The sequence below is a fragment of the Neolamprologus multifasciatus genome, chromosome 15 (genome assembly GCF_963576455.1).
Source record: "Neolamprologus multifasciatus chromosome 15, fNeoMul1.2, whole genome shotgun sequence".
Lineage (NCBI taxonomy): Eukaryota > Metazoa > Chordata > Actinopteri > Cichliformes > Cichlidae > Neolamprologus > Neolamprologus multifasciatus.
In genome coordinates, this window is record NC_140453.1 from 27630823 (window position 1) to 27648180 (window position 17358).

The 17358-nt window shown below is 44.6% G+C and overlaps 1 protein-coding gene across 3 annotated transcripts; it reads left to right on the top strand.

The window, feature by feature from the left end:
- The first annotated feature begins 1111 nt into the window (after nucleotides 1-1111).
- fmnl2b (formin-like 2b) lies at nucleotides 1112-17339 on the top strand. 3 transcript variants are annotated; one of them, XM_085132950.1, is made up of 28 exons: nucleotides 1112-1753; nucleotides 2907-2990; nucleotides 3543-3623; nucleotides 3759-3835; nucleotides 3924-4007; nucleotides 4183-4326; nucleotides 4398-4524; nucleotides 4653-4729; nucleotides 4995-5088; nucleotides 5704-5778; nucleotides 5952-6062; nucleotides 6205-6354; nucleotides 6479-6580; nucleotides 6814-7034; nucleotides 7117-7238; nucleotides 8158-8343; nucleotides 10026-10046; nucleotides 10592-10716; nucleotides 10803-11005; nucleotides 11626-11860; nucleotides 11940-12008; nucleotides 12115-12195; nucleotides 13850-13979; nucleotides 14060-14220; nucleotides 14834-14935; nucleotides 15034-15132; nucleotides 15684-15807; nucleotides 15892-17339. In XM_085132950.1, the coding sequence occupies exons 1-28, from the start codon at nucleotides 1637-1639 to the stop codon at nucleotides 15978-15980; spliced, it is 3291 nt and encodes a 1096-aa protein (XP_084989076.1). In that variant the 5' UTR covers nucleotides 1112-1636; the 3' UTR covers nucleotides 15981-17339. The 3 variants fall into 3 exon arrangements, with proteins under 3 accessions (XP_084989076.1, XP_084989078.1, XP_084989077.1); XM_085132951.1 differs by having other exon boundaries at nucleotides 1113-1753; nucleotides 7117-7220; nucleotides 15892-17338; XM_085132952.1 differs by lacking the exon at nucleotides 10026-10046.
- The last annotated feature ends 19 nt before the right edge of the window (nucleotides 17340-17358 follow it).

A 17358-nucleotide genomic window follows, 5' to 3' on the forward strand; every position in this document is an offset into this window, starting at 1 on the left:
CTGTTGCTGAGTAGGAGTAGGAAGAGATGCAGTGAGTGAAAAGAGCTGGTTGTTGCTGATGAGCTTTTGTTTAACTCTAAAACATTTGAATACATTTTTAAGTCATACTTACTAAATCACTGAGTTATTAAGTAAAAATTAATGAAGGCATTTAGATATTTTCAGGCTGGATATTCGAGGAGCTTTCTGAGGAAAGTGAGAAAGCAGTCCTACATATTTCAATATGTGCATTGAAGGACATGTCCTGGTCAAAAATGAGGTTCCTCACAGTGGTACTGGAGGCCAAAATAATGCCATCCAGAGTAAGAATCTGGTTAGATACCATATTTCTAAGATTTTCATGGCCGAGTACAATAACCTCAGTTTGATCTGAATTTAGAATCAGAAAGTTAGCGGCCATCCAGGTCTTTATGTCTTTAAGACATTCCTGCAGTTTAACTCATTGGTGTGTGTTATTGGGTATCTGTAAACAGAATTGGTCCTAGCACTGAACCCTGTGGAACTCCATAATTAACCTCAGTGTGTGAAGAGGACTCTCCATTTACATGCACAAATTGGAGTCTATTAATAGATATGATACAAACCACTGCAGTGCAGTACCTGTAATACCTACAGCATGTTCTAATCGCTCTAATAGGATATTATATAAAGAGTCTAAATGAGTATCAATGGTACTGAAAGTAGCTGTACATAAAGTTACGTCTGTGAGATGGTGATCAGTCATTTTTGAATTAATGGTAAAAATGTTATTTGTGAAGAAGTTGTGTGACAAATGAAGGAGGAGTGTTTGTTAGTCTGCAGTTTTCTTTGGTACATGTGTAATTTAATATTGTTGTTTTAGAGTTAAAATCATAAAACTACAATACAAGCACGTTTAATGTTTGAAAGCTGGAAACATGGTTTATTGCTGTAAATAATCTGTGTCCATCCCACACATGGTAACACATGTGTGGGATCAAACCCAAGATCTACATGTTTAACAACAAATCTTGTTTATTATAGACTAATGAAAACACACACAGCTGATCCAGAGTCAGATTACTCACAGCGCTGCATGTGTGTGTGTGTTGGTGGGCGGGGCCTGTGGCAGCAGAAGGTTCATTGTCTGAGGAGGCAGAGAGAGGGTGGAGGGAGGGTGGAGCAAGCTGCACAGAGACTGCAGCTGGGAGAGAGAGAGACAAAGAGGGGGGAGGCCGACTCTCTCTTTCTTTCTTCGTGTGGGGGAGGAGAGGGGGAGGATTAACCGACTGATCTGCCACGCGCGCTCACACACGCTCACACACATTTCAGACAAACAAACACACAATAACACAGCAGCCAAGCAGGCTTCATCTGGATCAGCAGCAGAAGCATCAGCAGCGGCAGCGGCAGTGGCAGTGGCGGCGGTGAGGGAGAGAGACAAAGAGACAGACAGAGAGAGAGAGAGACAGGCAAAGAAGAGGAGGAGGCAGACGCTCTTCATCGTCTGAGGAGTCAGACAGGAGAGAGAGAGAGAGACAGGCCTTCAGCAGCTCGACCACCCATCTACGTTCATAGTGATGGCCGACCACATGTTCCTGTGTGTGTGCTGAGTGTGTGCTGCTGTGGGTGGGTGTGTTCCCGTGTTCCTGCTCGGTGTGTGTTCACGGCGCATGTGATGGGTAACGCCGAGAGCATGGAGAGCCAGCTGGCCGTCATCCGGTCCAGAGCCGCTCCGGTTCGACTCCCGATGCCAGACCCGGCCGAGCTAGAGGAGAGGTTCTCCATCGCACTGGTAGGATACTCGCACAGACACACACAGGCATGCTGAAAATATGCAGTCACACTCTGCGGGTCTGGCGTGGGTTAGTGGTCTCTGCAGAACCTGATCACCAGGCCATGAGATCCTGGTCTCCAGATCTACTGGTTTTAAATGCCTGTGGTTCTGCAGGGCTCTGGATCTGTAAGTTTCCCCTCTTTGGGTTTCTGGTTCTCCAGGTCACTTCTCCTGTGGTCTTTGGTCCTAGAGGTCTATAGTTCTGCAGGTTCATTCTGTAAACTGTGATGTAGTCTGAATCTGGATCTAAAGGGAGGAACATTCAGAACCACATCAGAACCAGCTGGGTCTGTTCAAGAGTCTGTTCATACGCTTGTCTTCAGATTCACGCTCAAAGCCCCTCTACACTTTGTTCAGGTCTTCAAAAACACAAGAGAATTAGATTAGCCAAGTCAGACAGGGGAAACACGTTGATACTGGAAACCATGATCAGCAGCTCTGGGACTGGACCAATAGGAGGGCTCAAAGTTTCACCCTGACATGAGCTTCAGTATGAGGGCTGTAAGCCACTTTAGCTATCCACTGAAAATATGAAACAGCTGACCTTTGAAGGTATACGACCTGACTCAGTATCTCTAAGAGTCACAAGTCAAGCTAACTAAAGAATCACTTAATGGTGGTCACATGGTCCACTAGTCACAGCAGGATGCTCCTGCAGGAGTAGCATATCATGGTTGGTTGACAGCCATCATTTAATTGTGTTTACACTGAATAAAACTGGTACAAAGTAAGTTTGATGTCATGGAAGAATTCATGGATGAACCAGCAGATCCAGGATCAGTCCTGATCGTCATCACTTTAATCTTCAAAGGCTCAAATCTTGTTGTTTTTGGAGCAACCTTTGGTATGACTGACTCTTTTATTTAATCTGTGGATTTAAGTACAGACATGTAAATTGGAACATCCAGATTTTGTCTTGGGCTGTTTAGTGAATATAAAAACAGAGTTGGGAGTTTAGAGTTCATTCTTTATTTAGGGTTTGGGGGTTGAGATTTACAGATTACATTGATTTTCTTTAAGGGTTTGTGTCTGTATTCATGGACTAAGGGTTCAAAATGTTGTCTTTTTTGTTTCCAGACATGTTTGAGCAATAAAACTGTCTGATTTTCAGAATTCAATGAACCTGCCACCTGACAAGGTGCGTCTGCTGCGTTCCTACGACAATGAAAAGAAGTGGGAGCTGATCTGTGATCAGGTAGGTGGATGTTTATGGGACTGCAGGAACAAATTGTTAAGAAACTCATTGATCTGAATATTGAAAGAGACACGAATCATAAACTGTGCAGATATGATTTGTTGTGTGACTTTGTCATTTGTTATCCCATTTTGGTCATTTTACAAAACAGATTGTTTTATGTGTTTCTAATGTGGCATTTTATGTAATTTTAGTCTTTTTCCAGCTGTTTGTTGCTGTTTTTGTTCTCCACGGTCATTTTACATCTCTCCTGTATCTCATTTTAGTTATTTCTGGGTTATATGTCATATCTCTTGGTTTAGACTAGGGTTCTTGGACTTTCTGGGTCCCCGTACCTTTGGTAAGTCTGTAATTTGCCCGACTTCTGTTGATTTGAGATTTGACAAAATCCTGCAGCTGATAAAGTTGAGAGCAAATTTAATAACATTTTAAAGTTTCTTTAAAAAATGAAATTTAGAATTATTTTCCCCAGTAAAAGTCAGACAGGTGTTGTGGTGGGTGGGGCTTCATATCTGATCCCATCTAGTCCCACTGTTTTTATGTTTGATGTAGGAAAGGTTTCAGGTCAAGAATCCTCCTCACACCTACATCCAGAAACTGAGAGGCTTCCTCGACCCGGCCGTCACACGGAAGGTGAGATGGCAAAGTTTAAAGTTTATTGCGCTTGACAGAGAAAACTTTCTTTTAGAGTCCTGCTGGTCGTGCTTCAGTTACGGCCTGTGTTTATATTTTTTAAAAATATTGACCAGTTTGTGTGTTTGTCTGCAGAAGTTCAGGAGAAGAGTTCAGGAATCAACTCAGACGCTCAGAGAACTCGAGATTTCTCTTCGTACAAACCACATTGGGTACCTGTCTGTCAGAACACTTGTCTGTCTCTCTAACCTGTCTAACAGTCTCATGGCTGTCTAACATCTGTCTCCCGTCTGTCTGCAGGTGGGTGAGAGAGTTTCTGAATGAGGAGAATAGGGGTCTTGATGTTCTGGTTGAATATTTGTCGTTTGCTCAGTACGCTGTCACGTGAGTAAAGACAGGGCTTCCTCTTTGCTTTCTGAGCTTCGGTCTGAATTTTGAACTTCACATGTCGGATCTTTTTATGGTGCGATCACACCGACAGATGAAATGTAGTGTTCAGGTGATTAGTTTGGAGCAGGTTTGGGATGTTAAAAACATTTTACAAACTTTTTGTGCTCAGGTTTGATGGAGAACAGTCAGAGGCTGGAGGCGAGGTGTCGTCCATCGACTCTCCCTGGAGTCGTTCGATAGAAGATCTCCATGGTGACTGCAGCCTCCCCTCACCATCCTCCTCTGTACCCCGAGCAGCTCGACACTCCATCAGGTAGCAGAACATAATGTATGAATAAAACCAGAAGTCACCTAGGCGCGCTAACGTGAATTTTCTGTTTGTAGTTCGACTCTGGTGACTCGATCCAACACGCTGCCGAGTCGTCGAACTCTCAAGAACTCACGACTTGTGTGCAAGAAAGATGATGTTCACGTTTGTATCATGTGTCTGAGAGCCATCATGAACTACCAGGTAACTTAATCTGCCCGGTGACAGAAGGTTTGTGTCAATTTGAAGTCAAACCTGTCCTAAATCTGTAAAGTTTAGATTTTAGAGCCGGAAACATTATTGACCTTCATGTGTGTCCTCATCTTCATCAGTACGGTTTCAACATGGTGATGTCTCATCCTCACGCTGTCAATGAAATTGCTCTCAGCCTCAACAACAGGAACCCAAGGTACATCTGCAGATACAACTAATATAAATATTACCACTGCTGTATCTGTCTCTCTGGCAGAGAACAAAATACACCTGCATGTTAGAAAATACAGACTTTGAGTGAATTCAAACAGCTCCTGAGAAGAAATTATAAGCCAAAAAGTCAGTTAAACCACAGATGTAGACATTGTTTCTGTTCACTGTTTGTTAATTAGTGTATGAAGCTTGTTTTTCTCTCTATAAAGAGCTTTTCAAAAATTTATTTGATGCATTTTCTTCATCAGGACAAAGGCTCTGGTCTTGGAGTTGTTGGCCGCAGTGTGTTTGGTCAGAGGAGGGCACGAGATCATCCTGTCGGCCTTCGACAACTTTAAAACTGTAAACAAAACAACAACAGGAGCAACACACTCTAAACATATAACAACAAGTAATCCTTTTGTCATTTCTCCACTTTGTGCCTCCTGTTGTCTTGGGGTCTCTGTCAGGATACATGAGAAGGAGAAAGTAACGTATGAAACAGGTGTGCCACAGAGCTGGAATCACCAAACCATGAAGGGAGGAGGACATTTCTAGTTTTAGAGATATTGCAGTCCTAAAGATGTTTGTTTATATGTGCATTGAAGGACATATCCTGGTCAAGAACAACTAAAGGTTTTCCTCATGGTGTTACTGGAGGCCAAGGTAATGGCATCCAGAGTGATCATCTGTATGCGTTATTATAAAATGAGGCTCTGGACTAAAGAGCTCTCCTGTTGTTAAAAACCTGTTGATTCGACTCCTTGTATTTCCTCCAATCACGTCTCAGATGGGAGGAAATTATATTACAGGAAAGGAGGTACAAACTGGGAAAATGAGAAGAGAGTAAACAACATACGTTTGTTTGTTTGTTTGTTTGATTGATTGATTGATTGATTGATTGATTGATTGATTGATTGATTGATTGATTGATTGATTGATTGATTGATTGACTGATTGATTATTGATGTGTTGCAGGTGTGCTCTGAGTCAATGCGTTTTGAAAAGTTGATGGAACATTTTAAGAATGAAGATGACAACATCGACTTCTTGGTAACTTTGTCTCAAATGGGACCTAATATTTCAAGATTTTTCTTTTAAATTAATTTCATGAAATTTAAGATCCATTCAGCTCACAAAGTTTACATCTGTATGATTTTGGCAAGGTCAGACTTGCCTGGTGTGACATCATCAGGTTAATAATGGGCAGTGAAACATGTTTCCAGGTGGCCTGCATGCAGTTCATCAACATTGTGGTTCACTCTGTAGAGGACATGAACTTCAGAGTCCACTTGCAATATGACTTTACCAAACTCAACCTGGAAGAACACCTGGAGGTAAGACAGAAACCCACAATCAGAGCATCACAGTCACTCTCAGACAGAACGTGGTTTTAATTTACATCTAGTGCTGTTCAGAAAATGATGTGTTTCACCAAAACCTGTCTCCTCACCTGTGCCCTCACCTGTTTCACCTCAGCGGCTAAAGCACACAGAGAGTGACAGGCTGCAGGTTCAGATTCAGGCATACCTGGACAACGTATTTGATGTCGGGACACTGCTGGAGGATGCAGAGACCAAAACTGCTGCTCTGGAGAGAGTCGAGGAACTGGAGGAGAACCTGGCCACGGTAAGACCTCCAGGTGGAGGGAGACAGGTGGAAACAAAGGAGTGAAGTCTTACAAGACATTATGATAAATCTCTGGTTTTGTGCTGACCTTCACCAGCCTCTTTCTTTCTCTATATGCCTTCAGATGTCAGAACGTCTGCTGGATGTGGAGAACGAAGCAATGTTGAAGATTGTGGAACTGGAGAAACAGCTGATGCAGACCAACAAAGAGCTGGACCAACTCCGGGTCAGTCTTGTTACTGTGGAAACCACATGTACATTGTCACCATGGAGAAAAAAATTAGGCAAATAAATGTATAAGAGTAGGTCAGATGGTGATAATGATGAAGAGACATCTACAGGGAATAATGTGGAGTTTACAGGGCTAAAATACTTTTTAAACATGGGTTTTATAAAATGTTGGACTGTTCTTTGGCACCACGCTTTCCCCTGACTCACCTTCACCGCTTACCTCTGCAGGATGTGTATGCCAGTGCTAACTCACAGGTGCATACCTTGCGGCGGATGGTACGGGAAAAGGACCAGACGATCCGACGTCAGAGTCGTCTGGAGCGTCAGGCTCAGGAAGCACAGCAGGCCGGAGGACCCGGAGCTCCTCAACCACAGAGAGGAGAGGGCGATGGAGGGGTGGCTGATTCTGCCTCTCCGTCACCTCCACCCTGTCCTAACCTGTCCCCTAGGTGAATCACAGGACCTAGAACCTGTAGTATCTCACAGTTAAAACTTCTGGCTAAGGATTTTGTTTTTGATTGATTCCTGCAGCCCTGAGACTGTAGCTTATCACAGTACGGGACCGGGGCTGGGCGGAGCCCCAGGCATGCTGGCCCCACCTCCTCCACCTCCTCCTCCACCAATGCCAGGCACAAGTGAGTTGAACCTTGCAGGTACTGATGTTTCTAAGCTTCAAATCTTGCGGTCCTTAGATTCCATTAGAGATTGGATGGCTGATAATTATCTTCAACTAAATGCTGATAAAAGTGAAGTCATTGTCTTTGCTCCTGAGAATTTTGTTTCCCTCGTGGTTAAAAATCTAGGCCCTCTTGCTTCTTATACTAAACCCTCCATTAGGAACCCTGGTGTTACATTTGATCCAGCTGACGCTGGACACACACGTTAAATCTTTGGTTTGCTCTTGTTTTTACCATTTAAGAAATATTGCTAAGCTGAGTCCCATTGTGTCACGCTCTGAATTGGAAAGGATTATTCATGCTTTTGTTTCATCTCACTTAGATTATTGTAATTCCTTGTTTACTTGCTTAAGTAATGCCTCCCTGGAACAACTGCAGGGTGTTCAAAATGCTGCTGCTAGGCTTCTGACAAAGCATCACAAATACTCCCATGCCACTCCCCTGCTGATTCTACTGCATTGGCTCCCTGTCAAGTTTAGGGTCCGTTTTAAGATTATAATCATGACCTATAGGGCCCTGCATGGTGTAGCTCCAATTTACATCAGCGATCATCTTCTTCCTTATCGCCCCAGCAGGTCCCTGAGGTCTTGCGACCAGGGCTTGCTGGTTGTCCAGCATACAAGGCTAAAAACAAAAGGTGACAGAGCGTTTGTATCAGTGGCCCCCAGACTCCGGAACTCACTCCCTTTGAGTTTGAGATCTGTGGACCCAGTCATTTCTTTTAAAAAGCAGTTAAAAACATATCTGTTTAAACTTGCTTTTGGTTGATTTTGTTTGTTTGAGGTTGTATGTCCGTTTCTGTTTCTGTGAAGCACTTCGTGATTTTTACTTTACTTTACTGCTGAGTATCACCTGTGTAATGAGTAATAACATCGTCTTTTTTTCTCCTCTTTAGTGTCCAACGGACCGTACCCAGCACCTCCTCCACCTGGTCCTCCTCCTCCTCCCCCTCCCCCTCCTCCACCTTGTCGGACCAGTGAGCTCTCCTCCGTCCCCATGCCCCCGCCTCCTCCACCTGTGGCCCCACCACTCCCAGGAACAGGGGGGTCACCTACAGTCATCTTTAACTCTGGACTTGCAGGTGAGACTGCAAACAGTGGGTTCACAGGCTGTGTAGAACTGAACCAAACCTGATCAAACTGTCCTTTCCCCGGTAACCACACCAACACTACACCTGTACATTACTGCAGCCAGGTGAGGAGTAAACTCAGTTACAGTTAATCAGGACATGAACTATAGACATCAGTTTCACATCATTATTACGAAAAAAAATAGAAACTATAAACATGCTGACTCCAGCTGACACCAGCTGTTCTTGTTTTTCAGCCAGTTGTTAGTTCTCTTTACTTTTCTCAGTTGAGAAGTTGGTTTTTGGTAACATTTGGGTGAAAAACTAAGGTCTGCAAAGGTTGAACAGAAGGAGGTGGCTGTAGTTTGGGTCAGCAAATCTCAGTGAATCTGTGTTAGTTTGAGGCCGGAGTTTTCAACCTTTGGTTGTTCTTCCTAGGTTGTAGATTTGTCTTTTTCAGTGTTTGTTTCTGAAATGTTGGAGAGGTAATACATCAGATCAGGGAAGAGCCATAAATAGAAGATCTGTTGAGGCCAGATGGTACTCATGCAGAGCAGGTAGTCAGTGAATCTGAGCCTTTGTTTGATGGTGGTGGTGATAACTGGTGAAATTGAATTCAGTTGAATTTGTTGAGAATTTGGATTGATTTGGAATTTGTGTTGCTCTGGTTTGGAGTTAAGGTTGTTTAAGTTTGGAGTTTAGCTTGGTTAGGAGCAAGGTTTTGCTCAGGTTGTTTTTGTCTGGTTTGAAGTTTGGATTTGACCGAACCATTGGTTGAGAGTTTGGCTTTTGGCTTGGATTCTTTTGGTTTAGGTTGGGTTGGTTTGGTAGAGTTTGGTTTGGTATTGATTATTTGGTTGGGTCCAGATTTGATTTAGGTGAGAGTTTGGTTTGGTGCGGACTGTTTTGGTTTGATTCAGTTCAATTCCATTTTCAATTCAGTTTTACTTATACATCACCAAATCACAACAACAGTCGCAACAAGACATTTGGGTTAGGGTTAAGATTGATCTGGTCTTTGGCTGGTTTGGCTTGGATTAGTTTGGTTTGGACTCTAGTTTGATTGAGAGTTTGCTTTTGCTCGGTTTGTTTTGGTTTGGAGTTTGGCTTTCATTGATTGTTTGGTTTGGAGTTTAGGTTGGTTAAGAGTTTGGTTTGCATCATTTTTCCTTGGATGAATGCTTTGTTTGCTTTGGTTTGCAGGTGGCTGATGGTCAAACTTAAATAAAGTCCAAGAGGTCATAGAGTCCTTGTCTGCATATTTCAGTCATGAAGGTCTTCTCTGGTGGTTAATATTTACTTCTGGGAAGTTAATTTCTTATTAAATATTAAATATTTCCAACAGTCTCCATTGGTGAATGGATGCTGATATATACAGAGTATTACTTTTTTGGATTTTCCTCAGTTTAATGTTCTGTTCATACAGAAAAAGTTGCATATTGTTTGCATATGAGTTAAAGTTAAATAAAATTTACAGAACTGATTCAACTTCAGCAGCTTCGCCAGAACTCAGCTCTCAGTTTGCACAAATAACCACAGTTCAGATCTCTTTATATACGCTGTCTATTCCTTAAAATTAAATATGCCACACCTTCAGCCAATGAGAGTCCAGAAATATTAGTCAGTGTGATAAATGTGTATGTTAACTGCCATTTTACTAACATGTTGTTTCTTTTCTTCTGTTTTGCTCACAGAGGGTGCTCTCAAATTGTTCTGTACGTTTACTTTCTCTAACATCTTCACAAAACACCCTTACTTCCCCACCCTCCATCTTCTTCCATTCCTCCATCACCTGGAAACCAGCCGCAGCCAGTCAGTGGCTGGTTTCTCAATTAATCAACTGCCACAATTGTCAGTCAGAGTCATATGTTTGATCCCACTTCTCTGATGTGTGTTCAGACTGAAGGATCATACCTACTCTTACCTGAGAAGAGAAAAGATATAAATAAATAAAATAGAGGGATAGATTGGCTCTGATGAGACCCAAAGTAATGCTCATCCATGAATTAAGTTGAAGACCTATATTGGTTGTGTTAGAAAAACAGACTTCTGTTGGTCTGTCCCATATGGACCTGCTCACCTGTCGCACCTGTACCTGACAATAGTAACAGGTGCAGTGATGCCTGTTAACCTTCAGCAGTTTGGCACAAACTGATTGATCGGTCTGAACACACAGTTGGACTTTAGTCACTCGCAGTACCAATCTGAGGCCAGTCTCGTCCTCTCCTCACCTGTCTCCCTGCTCACATGTCTCGCACAGCGGTGAAGATAAAGAAGCCAATCCAGACCAAGTTCAGGATGCCAGTGCTGAACTGGGTAGCTCTGAAGCCAAGTCAGATAAACGGAACCATCTTCAATGACATTGATGACGAGTCCATCCTGCAGGTAACATCCACAGCAAGAGGCATCACTCAGGGCTGACAAAAGCTTTTCACCTGTTTAAAATCTGCGATGACCTGTGTGTGTCTCAGGACCTGAACGTGGAGGAGTTCGAGGAGATGTTTAAGACCAAGGCTCAGGGTCCAGCTGTGGACCTGACGCTGTCCAGACAGAAGCTTCCTCAGAAAGCTCCGTCCAAAGTTTCTCTGCTGGAGGCCAACAGAGCCAAAAACCTGGCCATTACGCTGAGGAAGGCCGGCCAGGGGTCAGAGGTCATCTGCCGTGCCATCCAAACGTAGGTGGAACTGCACCAGGTTACAGGTGCCAGCGATGCCAGCTTGGTGCCAGAGTCAGAAATAGGCAAAATTGAATGTAGCTACGTTTATTTAACAGCAGTGCACAACAGCAGTGTGTTTACAGGTGAGTTCAGGTGGGCATATGATTCTGTCCACCAGAGCTGCTGCTTTATGATCCATCGATCTCTTCAAATCTTTGATCCTTGACCTTCTTCTCTCTGCCTCCGATATCAGAGATTTTAACATTTGGAGTTTGTTACCTCTGTTAGCTGAGAATTTACTCATGGTGGCTTCCATTCATCAGACAAACTGCCTTCACACCCAGCCTGAGATTACATCATAGAAGTTCCTCTGTCTCAGAGTACTTTAGATTTTAAACAGCATCATAGTGAGCATCCCGTGACCCCAATAAAAGCAGTCGGTTCTGGTCTGGCCTGGGTTCCATCAGTGATAATCAGACTTCAGATTCAGGCCTCAGAACTGAATCTGAGTCAGCCATACTGCAATGTGCCTGAAATCAATCAGGTGACCCTCTACAGGTGTGTTTAAGTGGCTTATTAGGTACCTGTGTACACTCTGAGTCACTCTATCAAATCAACCCAGTCCATCATCTCTCCAGGTTTGACCTCCGGACCGTTCGGGTGGACTTTGTAGAGTGTCTGACACGTTTCCTGCCGACGGAGGCTGAGTTGAAGCTGCTACGGCAATATGAGAGGGACCGAAAACCTCTGGAGGCGCTAAGTGACGAAGATCGCTTCATGATGCAGTTCAGTCGCCTTGAGAGACTCAGCCAGCGCATGACCATCATGACTTTCATGGGCAACTTCAACGACAACGTCCAAATGTTAACACCGGTGAGATAGATATACAGATAGGAAGGTATGCAGGTATATCGACAGGTGTGACCCATCTGACCGTCTTGTTTCCTTTCAGCAACTCCACGCCATGATCGCGGCCTCAGTTTCTATAAAGTCCTCTCAGAAGCTGAAGAAGATCCTCGAGGTCAGTCTGAGGTTACCTGTGGATATTCTGCCTGATTCTCTTTTTCTGTATCAATAATCAGTCAGTGTCATCAATACTCATGCTCAGCTGCTGTGTGTTGTCGTAGATCATCTTGGCTTTGGGAAACTACATGAACAGCAGTAAGAGAGGAGCAGTGTATGGATTCAAGCTGCAGAGCTTAGACCTGGTAACACACACACACACACACACACACACACACACTGAATCACTGATCCGACCAATCAGCACAACATGATTTTAATTAATTTTATTTTGAATTTAGTATCTTTATCACTTAAACAGCTTTCATTTTTAATAATTGACGTTTAACTGCCTGACATGTTTGGAGTTTATGTACCAAAATAAGCAATGACATCACATCCTGTGTCACATGAGTCGGTCAATTCAATTCAATTTTATTTATATAGCGCCAAATCACAACAAATGTCGCCTCAAGGCGCTTCATAGATACAGAGAAAAGCCCAACAATCATATGACCCCCTATGAGCAAGCACTTTGGCGACAGTGGGAAGGAAAAACTCCCTTTTAACAGGAAGAAACCTCCGGCAGAACCAGGCTCAGGGAGGGGCGGCCATCTGCTGCGACCGGTTGGGGTGAGAGAAGGAAGACAGGATAAAAGACATGCTGTGGAAGACCACCCCTGGCACATACAGTCCTGCTGTGCACTTACGGGAGAGGGGTTATGTCAAGGCCTTGAATGGATGACCTCCAGAGCCGGACTCAGATAGCCCATTCCTTTGCCGTTAATGGCCTGACTACCTTCAGCACCGCTGGGATGGAACAGCATTATTTTTATTTATTTTGTCATAGATCTCTTGACTTTTATAACTTGGTGCGTTGCCGTGGCAGCTGGGTTGAACCAGTTTCTCGCAGACTTCCATCAGACATCAGCACAGGTATCCCCTGCTGGTGGGTTTATTTATAGTCTGATACAGTGAATCCCACCAAAAAGCTCAGGCTACGTCCACACTAGCTCGGATAGATTTGAAAACGACGTTTTCATCTGAAAACAATCCACGTCCACACTAGTGTTTTCAGTTATTTTCACAGAGTTGTGCGCCCACATTGAAACGGACGAGAACGCTTACATTCCAGTACTTGCGTGAAGCGCAAGAAGATTCGGCCCGCTTCATTTCCGTCAGCCGTTTATTTACTTTCCAACTCCTTGAAACGTTGCGGTAAAGCGTCGAGGAAAAGCACCACGTTTTTTAAATGGAATAACAATGAGGTGGAGTTGTTGCTGCGGAGTTGTTGAAGAAAAGCTACCTGAAGCATGTACAAACTGATATTAATCTTTAATAGGGCTGTCAAAATTGATAGCAAACAAAACAACTGCTATCTTTGTTTAGTTGGTCACATGACTGCATCACATGACTAAAATGCATCATCGATTCGAAAGTCTCCATTTTCACTGTCCACACTGCGACGCAAATACACTGTCTTCCAATTTATTCGTTTTCGAGAGCGTTTTCAAAAACGCTGTGTTTTTCCTTGGGGAAAACGCCATCTCAGTGTGGACGGAGCGAGCTTTAATAGGCCCCAACACACAGCTGTGACCATTTGTGTGTTTCAGGGCTCTAGACTAACTTTTTTTCTTAGGTGCATCAGCACAAAAGTTAGGTGCACCCAAATTTTTCAACCGCATCGCTTAACGCCACAGCTTTACATGTTCACCTTGTTTTTAATTGCTGTCCATACAGACAGCATTGATTTGTAAATGATTAACGAACAATCTTCTCATCACAAAGTTCTTTATTTCAAGCACACTCTAGAGCCTTGTTGTTTGCTGCGGTTACCATGGTTGTGCGTTTTCTGCATAGTTACTGGAGACCAAGTCAACCGACAGGACACAAACGCTGCTTCATTACATCAGCAACGTGGTGAGAGAGAAGTATCCTGCTGTGTCTCTGTTTTACAACGAGCTTCATTACGTGGACAAGGCTGCCGCAGGTGAGTCTGACAGCCAATCAGGACGCTGCGCTCCCTGCGAGATGCCTGTTTACCTGAGCTCGTTTACCTGTACTGTGCAGTGAGTCTGGAGAACGTGCTGAGTGACGTGAAGGAGCTCCAGCGCGGCATGGAGCTCACCTGGAGAGAGTTCAGCGTGTCGCACAACGCTACGCTCAAAGACTTCATCAGCAGGAACGAATCACGGCTCAGCAAACTGCAGGAGGACGCGCGCATTGCTCAGGTGAGAAACACACATACACCATGTGGTACCACGCAGCCATGATTCAGGTGTAACTCCTGCAGAATCAGCTCAAACTGTGAACACCAAACAGCCGAGCACGTAGGAGTAGGAGAAGGAGAAGATGGAGGAGAAGAAGAGGAAGAAGAAGAAAGAGAAGACGAGGAAGGAGAAGAAGGAGAGGTAGAAGGAGAAGGAGAAGAAGAAGGAGAAGAAGACGAAGGAGAAGAAGACGAAGAAGGAGGAGAAGAGGTAGGAGAAGACGAAGAAGGAGACGAAGAAGGAGAAGAAGAGGTAGAAGGAGAAGAAGAGGTAGAAGGAGAAGAAGAGGGGTAAACCCACAACACTACCAACACTAAACCTACAAGCTTTACACATGTTTCTAACTTGTTTCTTAATCAGTTTTATGTATTGTTAGTCTTTTTAAGGTACGAGAACAGGTAGACTGATGATAACCAGCTCTCTGTGTGTGTGTGTGTGTGTGTGTGTGTGTGTGTGTGTGTGTGTGTGTGTGTGTGTGCGTGCGTGCGTGCGTGTGTGTGTGTGTGTGTGTGTGTGTGTGTGTGTGTATGTGTGTGTGTGCGTGCGTGTGTGTGTGTGTGTACACAAACTTTAGGATGCCTTTGAAGATGCCGTGAAGTTTTTCGGAGAGAGTTCAAAGACGATGCCGCCGTCTGTCTTCTTCCCAATCTTTGTTCGTTTCATCAAAGCCTACAGGGTGGGTAACCTTTGTCTATAGACCATGCTCCCTCTCTGATAGTGTGCCTATATCAGTTGAGTTTAGTTTTGCATTAATATGTTTCTGTGTGTCTCCAGCTGGCAGAGGAGGAGAACGAGCAGAGGAGGCGTCAGGAGCAGATGTTGTTGGAGAAACTGGAACAGGAGGAGCAGCAGGAGGAGGAAGAGGAGACCAGGGTGAAACTTCATGACATAATCCATTACTTAGCTCCCATTATTTCAGCTGGATGTGACCTCCTGATGGAGGAGGAGCTTATGCTTGCACCTCCATGTTGAATTCCTACATTAAACCAAAATGTTTAGTTTTCAGGTATTTTTAAAATACCTCGGTTCTCTGAAAGTTTCTTTACATCTTTGTATTTAAAAATGAAGCTGTCACAACTGAGAGTAAGGACTCAAGAGCAGAGCAGGTTGACGTTTCCAAACACAGTTTATTTACAACACTGGTGCACAATATATACAGTGAGGGGAAAATCCAGGCTCCAAGGGACCAAGGGGAAGCTCTCTCACACTCGCTCTCGTCTTCACGCCCAGCCTCAGACCAGAAGGCTGTACTGAGAACAGAAGCTCAGTAATTCTCTTTGTCCTCGCTGACATCATGATTTCAACGGTCTCTGATTGGTCAGGAGGCTCAAGGGGTCAGAATAGGTTTATTCAGATCACTAATCGATCGATCAGGTGACGTGACGTGTCACAGCGTCTAATACTGAAGCCCCTCCCCCTCTCAGTCTCCGTCCCACAGAGGGAAGCGGCAGCAGCAGGAGCTGATCACGGAGCTCAGAAGGCGCCAAGGAAAAGACAGCCGCCATGTTTATGAGGGGAAGGACGGCGCTATCGAGGATATCATAACAGGTAAACATGTTGCCAAGGCACGTGAGTGACCACAGCAGGCGTGTCAGCTGTCCTCTGATTGACTGTTTATTCTCTTATCTACAGCTCTGAAGACCGTCCCCTTCACGGCTCGGACTGCCAAACGCAGCTCTCGCTTCTTCTGTGACCCCGCCCACACCGAGGAGCACTACTGAGAAGTCACAAAGAGTGACAACGCCCACTTTTCATTGATGGGACCAATTAGCACTTTGAACTTTTCTGATCGCTCTAACTGATGACATCATGTTTTCTATGTTATTTTATTGGTTTCTTTGTGCATAGACTGGTCGCCCACACACCTGACCTCAACTAAACCAGATCGATCGGAAGGATGCCCTGTCCTGCTGTGATTGGCTTTTTGGCTGTCAGCTGAACACTTCAGCAGGTGTTTTAAACACCTTTTGACTGAAGTCCAGCAGCGTGGCAGAACAATCAGGGGCAGCGTCCCTCCAGCTGAACTGATATAGTCCTAATCATTGCCTTTCCTCCTCGCCACAGACATAAAATAACACTTGATTAGATCACATGACCTTCCCAGCAGATGTTCCTCAGAGCACTTTACAGACTGAATCTGACCTTTGACCTCTCCTGACAAAGATCATGTGGTCTGTGGTCAGGTAGAATTCCACTTCCTGTAATCAGATCATGCGGCTCTGAACGCCGTTGGCGTGACAACCGAGAACCCACGGTGCTAAAAACAAAGTTGTGCCTCGCCACAGGTGATGCTGTAGAGCAGCATTTGGGTTTGAACTGGAGCAAAGGTGCATACATGCCTTTTCACACCACGAGGGCTAACAAACATCTGAAGGGTCAAAGGTCGGGGGGGGGGGGGTGTCAGAGTGCATGGGCTTCTCCGGTCTGTTTCTTTAACTGTACAGGGTTCTACCTTCACTATATTCTACTGTGTTCTACTGTATCTACTGGCCTTACTGCAGGTACCAGAGCCTCACTGAAGTATCACTCTGTTTATCTGTGGCTCCGCCCCTTCTCCACCCTCCTGAGCCTACATCTGTCAGTTAGCCTGTTAACTTGCAGAGCCTCACCAGCCACAACATGCCGTTTTCCAGCTGTTCATGCACACACACCTGCAAAGCTGGTCACCCAAAGGTCACAACTCAGTTAGCGCTGCAATCTGGAGTGTGGCACCGAGGGGCCGCTGTAGCTGAAACACAAGGAGCTCCCACCTGTGGACCGGAATCCACCCGAGCAGGTTCACGGCGACAGGCAGGTGGGGCTCTGTCCTCGACACACCTCGACTCCCACTGATGTTTCTGTAGCGTTTCTGCAGTCCCCGTTTCCTATTGCAGGTCCAGTCTCAGACTGAAGCCCCTCCCCTTCTCTCCTCTTCATCATTTAGATTCAAAGAAGACAAAAAAATGGCAGCACAACGTTTTCTACATGTACAGACATTTTCTAGATCACCGTGTAGCAATGCTTGTACGTGTCTGTGTTTGTGTTTGGTGGTGATTCTGCACTTGGTGTGTAAATAAAGCGCACCTTGTCAACATGATGCAGTGTGTTCTGTTTGACACT

Coding starts and splice junctions, on each gene's coding strand:
- fmnl2b (XM_085132950.1), top strand. CDS start 1,637: ATGGGTAACGCCGAGAGCATGGAGAGCCAGCTGGCCGTCATCCGGTCC. Junction 3,624..3,758: donor ACCCGGCCGTCACACGGAAG/GTGAGATGGCAA, acceptor GTTTGTCTGCAG/AAGTTCAGGAGAAGAGTTCA. Junction 13,980..14,059: donor CGTGGACAAGGCTGCCGCAG/GTGAGTCTGACA, acceptor TGTACTGTGCAG/TGAGTCTGGAGAACGTGCTG.